At 42.5% G+C, this 17,712-nt stretch overlaps 1 protein-coding gene across 16 annotated transcripts in view; it reads right to left on the bottom strand.

Moving 5' to 3' along the window:
- The window catches only part of mpdz (multiple PDZ domain crumbs cell polarity complex component), a 420,746-nt gene that overhangs the window by 62,350 nt on the left and 340,684 nt on the right, over positions 1-17,712 (bottom strand). For all 16 annotated transcript variants that reach the window (XM_078570536.1, XM_078570535.1, XM_078570542.1 and 13 more), the window contains 4 exons: positions 12,885-12,969; positions 11,830-11,910; positions 10,192-10,284; positions 8,530-8,604 (listed from right to left, as the gene is read on the bottom strand). In XM_078570536.1, the coding sequence (XP_078426662.1) occupies positions 8,530-8,604; positions 10,192-10,284; positions 11,830-11,910; positions 12,885-12,969 (334 nt within the window). The remainder of the gene's footprint in view (positions 1-8,529; positions 8,605-10,191; positions 10,285-11,829; positions 11,911-12,884; positions 12,970-17,712) is intronic.

Genomic DNA, 17,712 nt, shown 5'->3' with positions numbered 1-17,712 from the left:
GACTGTACTCAACTAACCAGTGCTTGCAAACTCAGAACATAATGTCTAACATTAGATGCGATTCCGTGGTTGGGCAGCATTTGCTGAACAATCCTAATTGTGCTAATTAGACTAATAACCAATTTAAGATTATCAGTTGTGCTCGCAATGTAGCTCACTTATGCTTGCTAGAAGCTACATATATTCATATGCAGGGACAGTCTCTGCAAACAAAAGGAACATGTCTAGATATTGCACCTTCTTTGAATAAACAAAAGCACGGAAGATAATAGCTCCATAGTGCATGTGCCATGGCAACATCTTGACCGTCTGAGCTGACTTGCCAACCAATCAGCACCCTTTTTCTCATGCAGTATAAATTGTTGATCCCTTTGAAATTTGGCATTCTTGCGTCTGTCCTGATGAGTGCAAGACAAAAAGCTTCGACACCAAGTCTCTTTTTTCAGCAATGCTCAAGTGATTACAAGCTTATAAAAAAAATACTGAAATATTTCATAGTAATCAATTATGGAATATCATGCAATCAGCTTAAAGCAACATTACAATCATTATTCCTTCAATGTTGATGTCATCACACGCCTACACAGAGTGCACCGCTGTCACCCATCATTGCATATACTGTAATCAAAATTAATCAGTTCAAAGCACAATACAATCATGAGATAGTGGCACATATAATCAAACAAAAAGAACACACTGATTTCAAGATTGCAATTTGATCTCTGAGTTTAAATTGTGGTTGTAAACTACACTGGTTTCTCTGAAATAAAATGACAGGAACTGTAGAAACATACAACAGGTTAGTTCAGTCAGCATCTGAAAGGGAAAGGCAGGCTAATGTTTTAGATGGGGCTCTTCACCAGAGCAGCTAAAATTTCTCTTTAAAGTTATACTTGATGAGATCATTGTTTCGCTGCATCATTCCCACATACTCAAGGCCTATTCAGGCCATTAAAAGGGTAATTGAATGAAATTTTTCGCTGCCTGTCCAACCTTGCGGTTGGCGGGCTAGCAAAAAGGCCAAGTGGCTCTTTGCATTTTTTAAGGAAACTTCATCCACAGGCGGGATGAGGTTTTCAGCAGCAAAAAAAAAAAAAAAATTAATTAATAACATTTCCCTGCTCATGTCTTATAACATTTAAGAAAAATTTATTTTTAATTTTCAAAACTCTTCATCTCTCTGAGGCAGCTCTGTGCCTCAGGGAGCTTTTCCAGCGTGCACCGCGCACATGTGCGAAGTTCACACTCGCCCTCCTACACCCCCCACACAGCCAGCACTCACCACGACTCATGTGGGTGGGTCTTAATTGGTCCAGCAGTGTGAAATCGCGCTCCGGCCCCGACTGCGGGCAGCGGTCGGCTTCCCGGCCGCCCCCACCCACCCCTGCCGAGCCTGCCCGACAAGGGAAAAAATCCTCCCCAGAGAACTTATGAATGCCAATCATCCAGCAAAGCACTGAAATAAGTCAAAGTCATTGGGGAGAATTTAAATGCCCAAAAATGGATAGGATGTAAAGATGTTAAGAATCTATAAACTGACCCCAACACACTTACTTTGGTTTTAATGAAGGCAGGAAGATGAGGTGGGGGTTTGTGGGGGGGAGTTGCAGGAGGTGAGTTGGGGGTTGGGGGGGTTGCAGGAGGTGAGTTGGTCAACTAAACATTATAATATAGCTCTGTGCCTCACAATTAACCGAGACTTTAAACTTAATGTTGGCCAGATGGGTTTCCTGAGTCTCTGGGAATTTGGAGGCTAAAAAGTACGGAAGACTGCTGGACCCACGAGCTAGGTGTCGTTCTGCTTATGCACTGGGTCTAGTTTATGATTTACTCAACCACAGGGATCAGACACCACAGCACCCCCATCTCAACCCCAACGTCCATTCTAATTCAGCCCACCACGAACCTTCTAATCTCTCTCCCCGCCCTGATCCTTCCAACATCCCTTCTCCTGCCGACCACAACTTTCTTCTAACTGCAGCCTCGAATCTTGCCCCCACCCCTGCACTCTAGCCTTGCCAATCGCTCTCTCCCTCCCCTCCTCTCCCCTGCTGTGGCCTGTTGCTGAAAGCCTACCTGCCCAACAGCCATCCAGCTTCTCAATTTGGCTGACTGCTGAGAGGCGGAGCTGAAAAATATCATTCTGTCGTGCCATTAAATTCAGAAGGGCCTGTGGGAAACCTATTCGTCAGGTCACCCAACCGCAAAATTGCCCCCTTGCTCCCTTATCACCGTCACAATAAGATCCGGGGCATTATTTACTGTCATATTTTTCGTTTTTTCTTTCCAGAAAAATAGTGCAAATTCCACTTTTTCACTAACAAAATAGTGAAAGTATGTAATTTTGAAATGTATGCATTATTTACTGGGAACAAAGCAAAACCTTTAATTCCTCTGAAGCAATTAACCACAATTTAAATGAAACAATTTGGTGATCCAAATATGGCGTGCACCTTATGGGCTGAATTCAGTGTTCTGGTGTGGGTCTTGGAGGAGGACCCGGAAGCGGATGCTATTGCCCAGATGAGAAATGCAGCCATCTGACCACAATCACGCACTGGCCAGGCAATTAACGACTTGGAGTCATGGGGACCGTAAAATGCTGTTGCAGGGGCAGGCCAGGAGGCACTGATCTCATGTCACCTGATGTGGAGATAGCAGTTGGCACCATTTTTAAAGGCCTTCCAGTCCTCCCTTAAATACTGTAAATTTGCAGCAGCACTCCAGAAAGGACACTTCCTCCAAGTGCACCCCGCCAACCTGAAGGCTGACCAGTGCTCACAACAGGAACCCCAGAGCCTTTATTAGAAAAGGGTATCATGGTTGTAGGATCCGAATAAGATTGCCCGAAGTCTCCCTTGCAGGCTCTCAATAGCTCTTGCCTCTAGTAAAGGGGGTTCATCATCCTGTCAAACCTACCCTGCCCCCTCCTCCACATTATCCTCTTAGTATGAGGAGTGAGGCTCATTTATAGCTTCCAGATGCAAGGCCTTCACTCTCTGGAGTGTGAGGTTATAAACAGTACAGCAGACCACAATAATACTTCGCTGTGGCATACTGCAGAGTTCCACCAGATTGTTGTAGGCACCGGAATTTTACCTTTAGCAGCCCAATGGCCAGTTCAATGACCACTTGGGTCAACCGTGGCAGGCATTGTACCCTTTCCTTGGTTGCAGAATGAGGTTTCCTCACTCGGGACAGTAGCCATGTTTTCAATGGGTAATCCTTCTCCCCAAGGAATCATTCCTAAAAGTGCATGGGTGGGACAGAACACTGTGGCACCCAGGACTGTCAAAGTATATAGGCATCGTGACTGCTCCCGGGGAACAAGGCACCCAGCTGCTTACTGCGCTTTCAGTGGTCATAGATGTTCATGATGATTGTTGGCTGGTCCCAGGGAGTCTTGATAGCCACATGCGTGTTATCAATGACATATTGTAATAGTCCCAAAGCTGATGAAAGGGTCAGTTGGGTCCTGCACGTAATAGCTGGCCCTCTTAAACAAGGCATTGGTCACATCCTTGATATAAGGATGAGCCGGTGCCTGGAACACCCCACACATGTCCCCAGTGGATCTCTGGAAAGAACTGAATGTGTAAAAAATCAATGCAATTGTGACCTTCAGGGCCACAGGCATTTGTGTCCACTGAGACCCATGGGTCGCTGCCATCCTGCACTATGGTGCACAGGATTGATGATGGCCTTCGTTGACATATGCAGTCTGTTGCTTTGACATCTGCAGTACACTCTCAGTCACAGTTGGACCCTTCATGGCTTACTGCTGGACCCCTATGTGCCCTTCTGTGGTTTGCCTAGCCGGAGGCTGGCTCTCTTGCTGCTGCTGTTGCAGTGGCGTCTTTGGAGAGAGGTCTTCCCTCCCTCTGCTTCTCCTCCACATAGGGGCCTCGGAAGACTGGAAAGCTGACCTGTGCGGAAAAGTCAACACCATAATCTGCTCCTGCTGCTCCTGAGTCCAACAGCAGACAGTTGTCCCGCTGTTCTTGTGAGTCTAACAGCAGACTGCTTCCCACTGCTCCTGTGAGTCCAATAGCAGACAGCTGTCTGGCTGTTCTTGTGAGTCTAGCAGCAGGCTGCTGTCCCACTGCTCCTGTGAGTCCAATAGCAGACAGCTGTCCCGCTGTTCTTGTGAGTCTAACAGCAGGCTGCTGTCCCACTGCTCCTCTGAGTCCAACAGCACACTGCTGTCCCACTGCTCCTGTGAGTACAACAGCAGACTGCTGTCCCACTGCTCCTGTGAGTACAACAGCAGGCTACTGTCTCCTTCTTAGAGGCTTGCAGCTGCAGTCCAGTAGTGGTCTCCTTTCCCCTCTCTTCCATTTAATGTCAAAGACAAATGATGGCAACCCAATGTATTATGATGGCTGACTTCCACATGTAGAACAGGTGGAACTGGTGATGTCGCCAGCTTTAAGTGTTGAGGGATCTGATGGCCTGTGATCTCCATGAACCACTCATTACATTCCAAATTCTGTACAAAATTACACACAATTGCGTGTAAGGGAATCTCAATTACCTTGTCAATGAGCTCAATTGCCTTCTCGCCATGTCATAGCGGCAATGTTGGCTGGAGGCTTCCTGCCTCTGGCAGAATGCGGAACCAACATCATGATATCAAGGTTTTGGTCCAGCAGGTCTCCTTCCAATTCTCTGCCACCTCACCCTGTATTGCAACTCGCCTCCCAGGGCTCCATCAAATTCCACCGTGTGAACTAACAGAGGCAACTTAAACAATATTTTCCATGGTGACCAACATGTGCGTGTGAACTGCACATGGAGAAAGGGCAGGGCATAGGTTTGGGTGGAAGGAAAGCTCCAAAACATACTGAGAAGGTAACTATGAAAATATGTCAAAGATTGTGAACCCAAGGGCAGGAATTTTGCCATAGGTTTGGATGTGGGGCAGGTGGGGGGGCATGAAAATTTGCAGGCCTGCAGGCTACCTGAGACGTTGGGGACATGGCCATCTGTTTGGAGGCAGTCTCGTGATGTCTAATTGGAATTCCACATACCAAGCAGGCTTTGAGGCCCTCTTTGTCTGCCTGGTCTTAACTGCTGCTACAGGCTGCTTTGTGCCTTCACATTGGTGGCCTTGCTGCCGAGGCCACTTTTGAATGTAAAAGTTTTAAATTATGCAGAGAGGGCACTGCTGCTTTTCCCAAGCTGAAGGACCTCCCATTGGTCCTCCAGGTTCAAAAGCTCACCTGCCACCCTTATTGGATGGCGATCCCATCCTCTGGTCACTAATTGGCCAATTCAGGGAAAATCACTGTCAGGTGACTGTTTCCCCACAGTGCAGGGTTGTGACCCTGATTGACATTAGCCATCTGAGGAGTAACAGATGCACAAGAAGTTGAAAGAAGCAGAGGGGAAATTTGGACAGGATTTTTCCTCCAAGGGCGGGTTCGGCACTCAGAAACATGCAGTCCCAAACTCTGTTTCCCTCCCTTGGGAAACAATCACTTCTTGTGATTTTCAAGGGGGCACCCTTTCATTGGTCTGGAAATGTACTCGCTGTCCAAATATAGTGGTAGGTGGCTCTCAAACTGGAGGGTCAATCAGAGTATTTCAGCTTCAGAGGTGCAGCAGGCTGCAAAAAAGAGTAAGGGAGATGGCACTTTCTCCCACTTTTGTAAACCTTATATTAAAAAATGGATCTTACAGCCAGGACACCGCTGTGGTGGTGGGGGTTGTGGAGGGAGTGGTGGAGAGAGGCCCATCACAGGCCAACCTGCCATTGCTCCTGCACCCAGGCAAGCAGGCCGGGCCTCTAGACTTGTCTGGAGTGCTGACTTCCTGGCTTGCTGCCGGGTGGCCTCCTCCATGCATCTAAACTGATCATTGTCGCCTGTGGAACCTGAAGACAGACTGGAAAATCCTAGTTGGTCTCCTTTGATTGATCTCAATAGGCTCTTCATGAAATGACTACTCGCTGCGTGCCACCCATCCTGCCTCCACAAAAATGGCCATAGGTGGGAAACCGGCATGCTTGTGGCTAGGCAATTTTCAGTTCCAGCCTGCTTCTGTTTCCAGCCCTGGCTTCAGTCTGCAGAATTTACAAGGTTTAACAAGAAGAAAAGGTAAGAATATAACCATAAAGAGGCAGCATAGGAGACATATAGAGATAAATGAAAGTTGCAGTTGTTGAATGTATTTGTAGAAGATTTAAGGCAATACAAAGTTATGAAAATAGCAAGGTTATGAAATTATAATGTACCTGCGTACATGCTATGATTGCAAGAGAAATGCACTGTAGAAAAGATTTTTCAATGACCAAATTACCCTGAACTAACCCACTTTGCTGAGTTAAACAAAAAAACTTGTACTTACATTGCACCTCTAACATAATAAAATGTCCTAAGGAGTGTTACAAAGCAAAATTTGACACCGACCATATATGGTTATGGCAATATTAGGGAAGATAGCCAAAAGCTTGAGGTTTTAAGGAGCATCTTAAAGGAGGCAAGAGAGATAGAGAGGTTTAGGGAGGGAATTGCAGAGCTTAAAGAGGAAAATTTGCAAATAACAGAAAAGCAAAGTGCACTGCTAGTGGACCATATCACAGGAAACCTTTTACTAAATATGAGGAGAGAATAGAAGATTCATTCAAAAGGGAGGCTTTGGAAGGTCTCGGGACTACAGATATTGGAAGAATGCACAAACAATTGGTTTTGTGCCATATTCATCATGTGCCAGAAATTGCACTGCACAATTAAACTGATTGTTACCGCCACCTAAGTAGTGGACAATGTAATTTCCTATTGCTTCATGCAGTCAGTGGTTAAAATCTGGAATGCACAGCCAGAGAGTGTGGTGGAGGCAGATTCAATCATGATTTTCAAAAGGGAATTGGATTAGCACCTGAAGAGAAAACATTTGCAGGGTAATAGGGAAAGGGCTAGGGAATGAGATGGACTGATTTGCTCTTGCAGAGAGTCAGCATGGATGCAACAGGCCAAATGACCCTCTTCAGTGCTATAACATTCTATAATTCATATATTATTCATGTGTTCAATATTTGTCTAATATCGTACTTACTATCGAGATTCATAGCTTTAATGATTTGCATGCTATCTGGGATTCATGCACACTGACTAAATAAGCAGATAACCAATATAAAAATCACACGAAAGGACAGCTCACCACCACCTTCTCAAGGGCAATTAGGGATGGGCAATAAATGCTGGCCTAGCCAGCAACACCCACATCCCATGAATGAATTAAAAAAACACTGCTTAAATAAGCAGATAACCAATAGAAAAACCATACCAAAGGGGGATTTTATCAATTGGGTATAAGCTGCGAATGCACAAGTACACTAGAAGCTGAGCTAGTATGTGTAAAAAACCTGCTTTCTGAGCAGTGTATTAGGGATGCCATGATAAGCATCTCAACTTGCAAATGGTACGTAACCCAGATAGCACATTGAAAATGGAATTAGTGGCTCCCTTGGGTACCAATGGCCATAATTAAATTCAATGTAATCTTGGATAAATCAATACTGCAAACCAACATTAAGGGCAGAATTTTTAGGTCGGCGGGCGGGGTTGGCGGGCTCAGGATTGGCAGGGGAACGGGCCTGTCGACGGCGATCGGCCCCCGACTGCGATTTCATGCTAGCTGTCCAATTAACGGCTAGCCAGTGTGAAATGTGCGCTGGGAAGCTCAGTGTTGCCAGGGTGGGAGTGGGTAGATGGTGGGCGCTGACGTCAACACGGGCATGGGCCAACAGTGACAGAAAGCTCCCTAAGGCAGAGAGCTGTCTCAGGAAGCTGTGGGCCTGAAAATCCTCCAATAAAGTTTTGAAAAGCAGAAAAAAAATGTCCAAGCATCCCAATCAAGCACCTGAAAATAAAGATGATAAAAATGCTGTCCACCAATTTTTATTTTTATATTATTTCATCATGGAAACCTCATCCCACCTTTGGATGGGGTTTCATGAAAAATGTAAAGGCAGCCTGGCTGATTCGCCCATCCGCCAGGTAAGGCTGGACGGGCAACGTAAAATTAAAGACATTTGTGCCGTTAATGACCTTAATTAGCCTCCTAATTGTCAGCGGGCAAACTTCCGACTTTTGCACGCACCCGCCGACCGAAGTATTGCACGAGCACCAGATGATGTTGTGACGCTCACGCGATTTCACGCCAGATCGGGTTGGGCACGAACCTGCCCGATCCGGTGTAAAATTCAGTCCTAAGAGGCCTTATTTGAAAAGAACCAAATTCAAGAGATGAGCTGCAATGGTTTAGCTCTTGAGGACGTCTTAAATTGAGAAAAACTATTGCCCGTGGAACAGTTATTTTTCCAGCTGGAGCCCCTCATGTGACAGAAATTTTGTTTTACCCACTATTCATCATGAATTGTAATATAGATACAAAATTAGTTGGTGCCTAAGCAAGGCTTTCTTTGAACAAATATTTACATTAGGTGGGGACTTATTAACTAATGCGATGTAGAGAAACAACTACATGATATAATAGATAAAATGCAATATTAAACAGATACAGAACCTTTTCAACGGGGTGACCCACAACAGGTTCATCATCCACTGCCAAGATACGATCCCCAACCTTAACCCTTCCATCCTGTGGAAACAAGAATCTATTAGACATTGATTAATAAAACAAATGTTGTGTCTTACATAAAAGGATTGCATAGGATATATGACACAGAAACAGATCATTCGCCCAACCATTCCATGCCAGTTTATTTGAATAGCCTCCTCCCGTCTGTGCTCATATGAAAATGTCAATGTAACCCTCTATCTCTTCTTCATATGCTTGCCTAGCTTCCCCTAAAATGCATTATTCATTTTTTTTTGTTTCTAGATGTTCTTCCATTCTCTCCTTTAGTAGCAATTCTATTACTCTTCCTATCTTGAATGTTAAGCTGACTGGTCTATAATTCCCTAGACATGTTCTATTCCCCTTCTTAAATGCCGGTATTACGTTAGCTATTCGCCAGTCCTCTGGCACTACATGTTTCCAACAAATTATTAAATCTGTGTAATAATTCCTCTGCTATTTCTTTCCTAGGTTCTTTGAAAACGTGTGGATATAATCCTAATTGTTCAGGGGTTTTATCCACTTTGAGTTTGCTTAGTTATTTAATAGTTCCTTTTTTTATTTTAAATGCACTTGCTGTATCTCATCATCAGCTCATCATCCAATGTCATGTTTGCCTGTTCTATCTCAATAACAACTTATATTTATATAGCACCTTTCACATAATGAAACGTCCCAAGGTGCTTCACAAGAGCATTATAAAACAAAGTATGACACCGAATAATATAACGAGATATTGTGGCAGATGAACTAATTTATGTTTAGCTGATTAGGTTTCCTTGTTAAATGTCAAAGCAAAATAACTATTTAATATTTCTGCCGTCTCTCGACGATGTCTATCATCCCATCCCTACCTTCATTTTTTTAATTGATGTGCCTGCAAAATATTTTGCAGTTTTATGTTCCTTGATAATTTAATTCCTTAGTTCCTCTTTGCCTTACAAGTAATTTTTTGACTTCTCTCCTAATCTCTTTATATTCTCTTTTATCATGCACTCCTCTGCTGTCTACGTACTTAATTAATGCCCCTTTCCTTACCCTCAATTGTTCCTTTATGTCTTTATTCATTCATGGTGTCTCATTAGTGCTTACAAAAAATCATTTACCCTTATCACATATATGCATGTGTGTGTTGTCACAGAATACTGCAAGCAGCCAATGTTTCAAAACACATACCACACACTGCTGAAACTGTGTGTAGAATGTTTTTTATAAGCAGCCTTTTCACCCTCACTATCTGAGAAGTTTGCCTATGCACTACTGCAATATATATTAATATATATATCAGTAAGTCAGTACTTGATTATTTTTACACAAGATAAATGTATTTTCAACTGAGTTGTGTGTTCAAGACCCAATCCAGAGACATGAACACAAAACCCGAGTTTTGTCCCATGGTACCTATTCTGAAGAAGAGCAGAGTCTTTGCCAATGTTTATCTTTCAATCACCATCACTAAAAGTGGGATCTTGCTATTCTCAACTTGGCTGTCCCATTTCCTACATTAAAACTGGGTAGATTTCAAAAGTACTTAATTACCTGTAATTAATTACCTCCTGAAGTCTTGAACAGTGCTATACAAATGTTAAGTTCTTTCTTCTAACTTACCTTTGATGCTGTACCGTTTTCCGTTAGACTCTTAATAACGACACCATCATGTGTACTCTCTTCACTAATTGCAATTCCAAGTCCACCTTGATCCTGTACAAATAAAAACAGCAATCATGCTTAGCTTTCTTATTTATACATCTACATAAATGCACAGATACATTAGAACCAGAACTATTAAAGGCAGTTATTCATTTCATGAGAAATGGGTACAAAAAGTCTGCCATTACTTAATCCAGGAATGACATCTCAAAGGAATGATAATGCTTAGTTGGGAAAATTTTGAAGTGTAATATGAGGCAGATAACTCATTATCAAGCTGAGAAAGACTTGATAGTGAGCCAAAACCTCCTGGAAATATTCTCATCTGGTAGTGCTAACAGACATAAATTCGAAATCCAATACATCTTGCATATTTCTCAGGGCAGCAAGTATATGTTTTGTCAACATGGCCTTGGATTTAAAAGGATGTTTAGCATAGATGGATTTGACAGAAAGACTCAGACAGCCAGATAGTTTTCTTGCTCTGGTAATTATTTTACTGTGTGGCAGATCCAGATCCAGATGTCACAAGACTAACATGTCATATCCCGGGATCCTTTTAGTTTGTTTCTACAGAGCTAGGATGTTTCAAGATCAGTTCTGTTACAAAGGGAGTAATTTTAACCACAAAAAGAAATGTAGGTTGAATTTGGGTGGGATGTTAAATTACAAAAAATCTCAAACCTGACCCCAACCTGCCCACTTGAGGTTTTAACTGAGGCAGGCAACCAACCCACTCCCGGGAGGTGGGCAGGCCTCTTTAATATTATAATGAGGTTGTGTGCTTCATATTTAACCTGTCTTCCAGGTTTAACTCTGGTGGACCAAATTTCCCAGGTCTTGGGAAACCCAGTAGCTAAAGGCAGGTGAGGACTAAGTGCCTTTCCAGTACCACTTGTGGGGGCCAGGAGCAGGAGTACTTCCTCTTCACCCACCTAGCTTACCTCCTTCCCTGCCTGGCATACGAACCCTCCCACCAACATTGGGATAAGGGAGAGGATCTCATCCAAGATATGAGCAACAAACCCTCCGCAAGATCTGGACCCGCCCCGAACATGTTCCTACAACCCAGCATTGGCTCCCTTCCTGAAGGCCTCAACTGGGGCATTTCTTGCTTGACAGGGAGCCAAGCTGATCAATCAGACTGACTTCAGGACAGAACATGTTTGAACTAAAGGATCTATACCGTGGAGTCCAAAATCCACAGCAACCCAGTCTTTTGGGTTTCTTGAACAATGTCCTCTCCCCTTCTCACAATCAGCCCCAGCCAAATTTGGGGCCAAACAGTTGTATACTTCAAAGCAATGCTTTATGCCAATTAGCTAGAAATATTACAATGTGCCTTACAATGATAGCTAAAATCTAAACGTTTAATCATTGCTGCAGAGGGCTGCTGAGCAGCAGTTTCACTTGTCTGATAGAAGTGAACAGAAGTAAACAATTAATTTCAAATTACCTTTTTATATGCACAAAATACTCTTTGATTAAACATGTCCATATATTTTCTGTATATCCAATAATGTGGCTCTACAATTATTTTTCCTACAAATGAACATCAGTTCCTGAGACACAGTAACTGCTTCTCAATAAACTTACCTTAGTAAGTAGCACATGCTGAATATTTTTAAATGCAGTCAGATCCATTCCACTTTGGAGTAATGATGTGCCGGTCTCTTTCTTGAAAATAAAGTTAGAAAGCATACTTTCAGCCAGTAATAGTCACCATCAATAATAATAAAAAGCTAGTAATAGCACCTTTAAAATTCTGCCAAAACCTACTTCTCAAAATGATACTTGTTGCTTTGACTGGATAAAAAATATTTTCCTTTTCTTGGGCCCTTCAGGATTAAATCATTTCAATACAGCTAATTTGGCTCCTTCAGGCTCAATAATTCCAGACCCATTCCACCAGTGACATTATCAACACTATTTATGCCAACTTTTCTTCAATCAAGAGAAATTCACATAACAAATGTCTATGCTATTGTTGTAACATCCTGACTTTAAATCTTCTAATAGCTGAGTATAAAAATTCACACAACCTCTCTGCTAGATTGTTCCTGTCTGCTGAATAGAGAATGGAAGGCATCCATCTTGATTTACAGGGACGATATGTGATGCAGAGAAATGTAAAAGGAGGAATGAAGAAAATATATTTATAAAAATGTGGTATCAGTTTAAAAGTGCACAGATTTATGACAGGAAGAAACAATAATAAATAATTTTATTTTGAATAATCATTAAAATTAGGAAAGATAATCACATTTCATTAAAGAAGTAATGACTGTTGCTTTTAGACAGGATCAAATCTCAAATTTCATAATTTTATAAGGAATGCAAGACAGTTGATTGCAAAATGTTTATATGCAGGTGAATGAGAGGACAGCTTAGCCAGTTCCCTTAACCTGATACCCAAAGTAAAGTCAAGACTTTCCCAGTAACCTTTTGAGCAACAAGTATCTACATAGCAAGCAATTTAATTGCCTACACACCATGGTTTTCTTTTAATCTACAAAATCTGCATCATCAGAGAACTGAACTGCAGCTTTTTGATGGTTACAAAAGCACACATCTTCAAAAATGTGGAAATGTGTAAGTATTTACCAGAAGACAAAGAGAGAGATTATTGCAATGTATTTAATAATCTATACCTCTTGCTGGGCTCCTGAAGTAATTGTGGTTGTGTCAGCTGATTTTACGGGACTGACTGCCATTTGACTGACTGCATCTGTGCTTCTGGAAAAGAAATAAAACGCTGATGGTGAAAAAGAGAAATTAAATGCATTTTGCCCTCAACCACTAAAGTAGTTCCCGCTGCTTTCAAAAATAATGTATTGTGCCAGCTCTTCTACTGTGTGAAATTTTAGACCATAGTGTATACTAAATTTACTTAGGGAAAAGATCTGTCGCAAGGATTTGAAGAAAAATTTTACTGTCTTTAGCGGATGAGACAGTGAAAGAGCAAGAAAGCAGGAACAAATATATATATACTGTGTGCATATATTATAAAAATATTTTATATATATGTAAACATAAGAGACAAAAAGAAAGATAGAGATATATATTTACAGAGATAGAGATATTGATGGTTAAGGATCAAAGGAAACACAGAATGCCATTGTCTGGAATGCACACACTTACGAAAGGTCTGTAGAATTCCTTCATGTAATTTTTTAGGAAAAGGAAAGATGGAAGTAAAAGACAAAGGTCTTTCAGCATGTGCGAGAAAAGTATAAAATAGTATTCCTAACTTGGTGAGATCACAACGCCATGGGCAGAAATGAAATCAAGGAGAGAAATAAATGATATGCACAATATACTATCTTTGTGATCTAAAGTAGCCCAAATTATGCATTGAATGATAAAATTACATCTCATTTGGGTCACGAGACAAGAGGGCTAAATTGCTAGCTCCCCAACACAGGCATGAGGATCACAGTATGCAATTAATCTGTGCCCATTGATGAAATGCAGGCAGCATGCTATCTTCCAGTTGCCTGCTGATTAACATGATTGCTGCATGTAGCCACCACTAACTGAACTGTTCATTGGCTGTATGCACTAGCAGCAGGACCAAAATTGTAACTTCCTAGCACCACTTAAAGCCAGCCTCCACTGCTTAAAGTGGGGGGTGGGTTGTAACTGGAGCAGGTGCTGTTCTACACCCAGGAAGTAAATCTGACCTGGGAACCATTATATGTCGGGGGCCAGGAGGTCCTCCAGGCAAACTCTCGGAAAGCAGCAGGAGCAGAAAGCTGTGGAGCTCAATGCCAGGAGATAAGCCCCAAGGACCTGGATGCAGTGCCATAAGAAGTTCACTGACCTCACACGTGGTCAAGGTCAATGAATGCGTCTTCAAATGGCATAGCCTGCCAGCTGCACCATTAGCCTCAGACATTGTACAATTCATCACAAACCTATCATTCACCATCAGCTATCCCTGTCAATCAGACCCATACCTAACATTCATATGCTTGACTTCACCCTCACACCTTTGGCACTGCTGCAAGCCTTATAGTTACATTTCACAGCTTGCACACACTACCAGCAATTCAACCATAGCAGCTACATCACCTAAACAAATTGCAATACACGTACTGACACACCCTTCTCCCTCTCTTGCAGGTCAAGGTGTGCATAAACAGAGGCAATGGGAATAACCAGAGGAGGAGAGGTTAGAAGTGTAAATTCTAAACCTTGTGGTGTCTAAAAAGGGTGGGGGCTTCAGTCTGAAAAGGGCGTGGAGAGCAGAAGAGACTTCAGTTTAAAAAGAACACAGTCCAGGAAAAAGAAAAAAAACAACTGTGATGTCACAGGAAGCCAGTAAGTGTCCAGTCTAAGGGACAGTGGCCAGGATTTTACAGTCAGCATGTGGGAGCAGGCCCGACACGCCGGCAAGTAAAATGACGTGCAATGACGTCGGGCGTGCGTCCTGACGCCATCGCGCTGTCTCGCGATATTTCACTTGGGGGGTGTGCACCGGAGTTGGCTGCGTGCCCACCGATAATTGATAGGCCTATTAAGGCCTTTAACGAAGTAATTAATTTCAAGTTTATGCTGCCCGACGGTTGTCAGGTAGGCGAAAAGGCCAAGTGGTCTTTACATTTTTTAGGAAACCTCATCCACGAGTGAGATGAGGTTTCCTAAAGCTTTTATGAATTAAATAAAAACTTTTTATGAAAAATTAAAACATGTCCTATCTCATGTGACACAGTCACATGAGATGGGACATGTTTCATTAAATTTTTAATGCATTTCTTTATTTTTTTCAAAGCGCTTCAATCTCCCTGAGGCAGCTCCATGGGTGAGGTTTCCTAAAAAACATGAAGGCTGCTTGGGCTTTTCATCTGCCCGCTAACCTTAAGGTTGGACGGACAGTGTTACTAATTACATGAATTGCTTTCTTAATGGCCTTAGTAGGCCATTTACATATTGGCGGGTGCGCAGCTGACTCCAGCACGCGCCCGCCCAACGAAATATCGTGTGTCATTTTACGCATCAGCGTGTCGGGCCTGCCCCCGCACGCTGACTGAAAAATTCTGCCCCTGGATCTTTGTTCCAGAAGACAGTCACACCTTTTAGAAGAGGGTCATCTGTTTTGGTCAGCAGTGATGGACAGGAGGATATGACTGTCAGTAAGGCTTACAGTAGGGGAGGAGCGTCAGGCTTTGCAATTATCAAGCAGGTGTGAGGTGCTCACAGCCTGTGTGGATGAAAGTGAAGTCTGCAAGGTGGATGAGCTGGCTGGCCATGGCACTGTGGTGCAGGGAGCCGTTCAAGTGGAGGGACCAAAAAGGAATGTAGTGGTAGTAGGCGATAGTATAGCGGCAGTTCTCTGCAGCAAACCAGACCAACTATGTGGGAAGGGGAGGATCCAGTTGTCGTGGTCCATGTAGGTACCAACACATTGATAGAACTAGAAAAGAGATTCTGCAAATTCTGTATGAGGAACTAGGTACCAAATTAAGAAGCAGAACCTCAAAAATAATAATCTCTGGAAAGTTGGAGCTGTACTGTTGGGATAGTTTACACCTGAACCATGCTGGGACGAGTATCCTCACAAATCGCATAACTAGGGAAGAACAAGAGGGGTGAGGGATCAAGTTTGGGTAGAGGTAGCAATTCAAGGTGTAGAGTCAAGACAGGAGAGCAAAAAAGTAATATGAAAAATGAGGGTCAGAGAATGGCAGGAAGGGACAGAGAGAAAAAACTTCAGAATCAACAGTCAAGACTAGATGTTACAAAGGTAACAAAAAGACAAAACTGAAGGTTCTCTATCTGAATGCACGTAGCAGTCATAACAAAGTAAATGAATTGATGGACCACAGTGAGGTGAATAAATATGATCTAATAGCAATTATGGAGATGTGGCTGCAGGACAACCATGATTGGGTCCTTAATATTGAAAGGTACATGACATTCTAGAAGAATAGGAAGCTAGGTAAAGGTGGAGGGGTAGCACTGTTAATCAAAGGGGGCATTGGTGCAATAGTTAGAGATGACCTTGGTTCAGGAGATCAAGATGTAGAATCAATTTGGGTGGAGATGAGGAATACTAGGGGAAAAAAGTCATTAGTGGGAGTGCTCTGCAGGCCCTATAAGAGTAGCCACAGTGTAGGACAAAGTATTCAAGAGAAAATATTGTGTACTTGTGATAAATGAATGGCAATAATCATGGGTGATTTTAATCTACACATAAACTGGAAAAATCAGATTGGCAGTTGTAGCCTGGATGAGGAGTTCCTAGAATACTTTTGAGATAGTTTCTTAGAGCAGCATGTTCTGGAACCAACTAGAAAGCAGATTATATTAGACTTGGTATTGTGTAATGTGAAAGGGTTAATTAATGACCTCAGAGTGAAGGCAACCCTAGGTAACAGCGACCACAAAATGATTGAATTTTACATCCAATTTGAAAGGGAGAAGAGCGGGTCTAAGACATGTATCTTAAACTTAAATAAGGGCAACTATGTGCGGATGAAAGCTGAGCTAGCTGAAGTGAATTGGGAAACTAGGCTAGAGGGTAGATCAATAGAGAAGCAGTGGCAGACATTTATGGGGATATTTCAGAGTATTCAGAATAAGTATATTCCTGCCATGGAGAAAAATTCTAAGGGGAGGACCCACCATCCGTGGTTAATTAAAGATGTTAAGGAAAGCATCAAACTTAAAGAAAAAGCATACAGCTCCACAAAGATGTGTGGCAGGTCAGATGATTGGACAGAATATAAAGAAGAGAATGACTCAAAGGTTAAACAGGAAAAAGAAATTAGAGTATGAGAGGAAGCTAGCTAGAAATGTAAAAACGGATAGCAAGAGTTTCTACAGGTACTTGAAAAGGAAAAGAGTAAGTAAAGTGCATGTTGGTCCTCTAGAGAGTGACACCCTTCTTGTTCTTCCCTAGTTATGCGATTTGTGATACTCGTCCCAGCATGGTTCAGGTGTAAACTTGCCCAACAGTACAGCTCCAACTTTCCAGAGATTATTATTTTTGAGGTTCTGCTTCTTAACTTGGTACCTGTTCCTCATACAGACTTTGCAGAATCTCTAATAGTAGATAATAAGAAAATAGTGGAAGAAATGAACAAATATTTTGCTTTTGTGTTCACTATAGAGATACAAAAAACATTCCAGTAATAACTGCAAATCAGGACGTGAACGGGAGAAAGGGACATGGTGAAATTGAAATCAGTAGGGAAACGGTACTGAGAAAACTGATGGAGCTGCAGGCTGGCAAATCTCAATGATGGACTGCATCCTGGGGTCTTAAAAGAGGTGGCTAATGAGGTAGTTGATGCGCTGGTGTTAATTTTCCAAAATACGCTAGATTTTGGAAAGGTTCCATCAAATTGGAGAGTAGCAAATATAACCCCTCTATTCAAGAAGGGAGGGAGGCAGAAAACAGGAAACTCTAGGCCAGTTAGCTTGACATCTGTCGTGGGGAAGTTATTAGAATCGATCATTAAGGAGATTATAACT

This window comes from Cetorhinus maximus, chromosome 2 (genome assembly GCF_964194155.1).
Source record: "Cetorhinus maximus chromosome 2, sCetMax3.hap1.1, whole genome shotgun sequence".
Classification (NCBI taxonomy): domain Eukaryota; kingdom Metazoa; phylum Chordata; class Chondrichthyes; order Lamniformes; family Cetorhinidae; genus Cetorhinus; species Cetorhinus maximus.
Note: the sequence above shows the minus strand (reverse complement) of the source record. Positions and strands in the feature narration are given on the sequence as shown.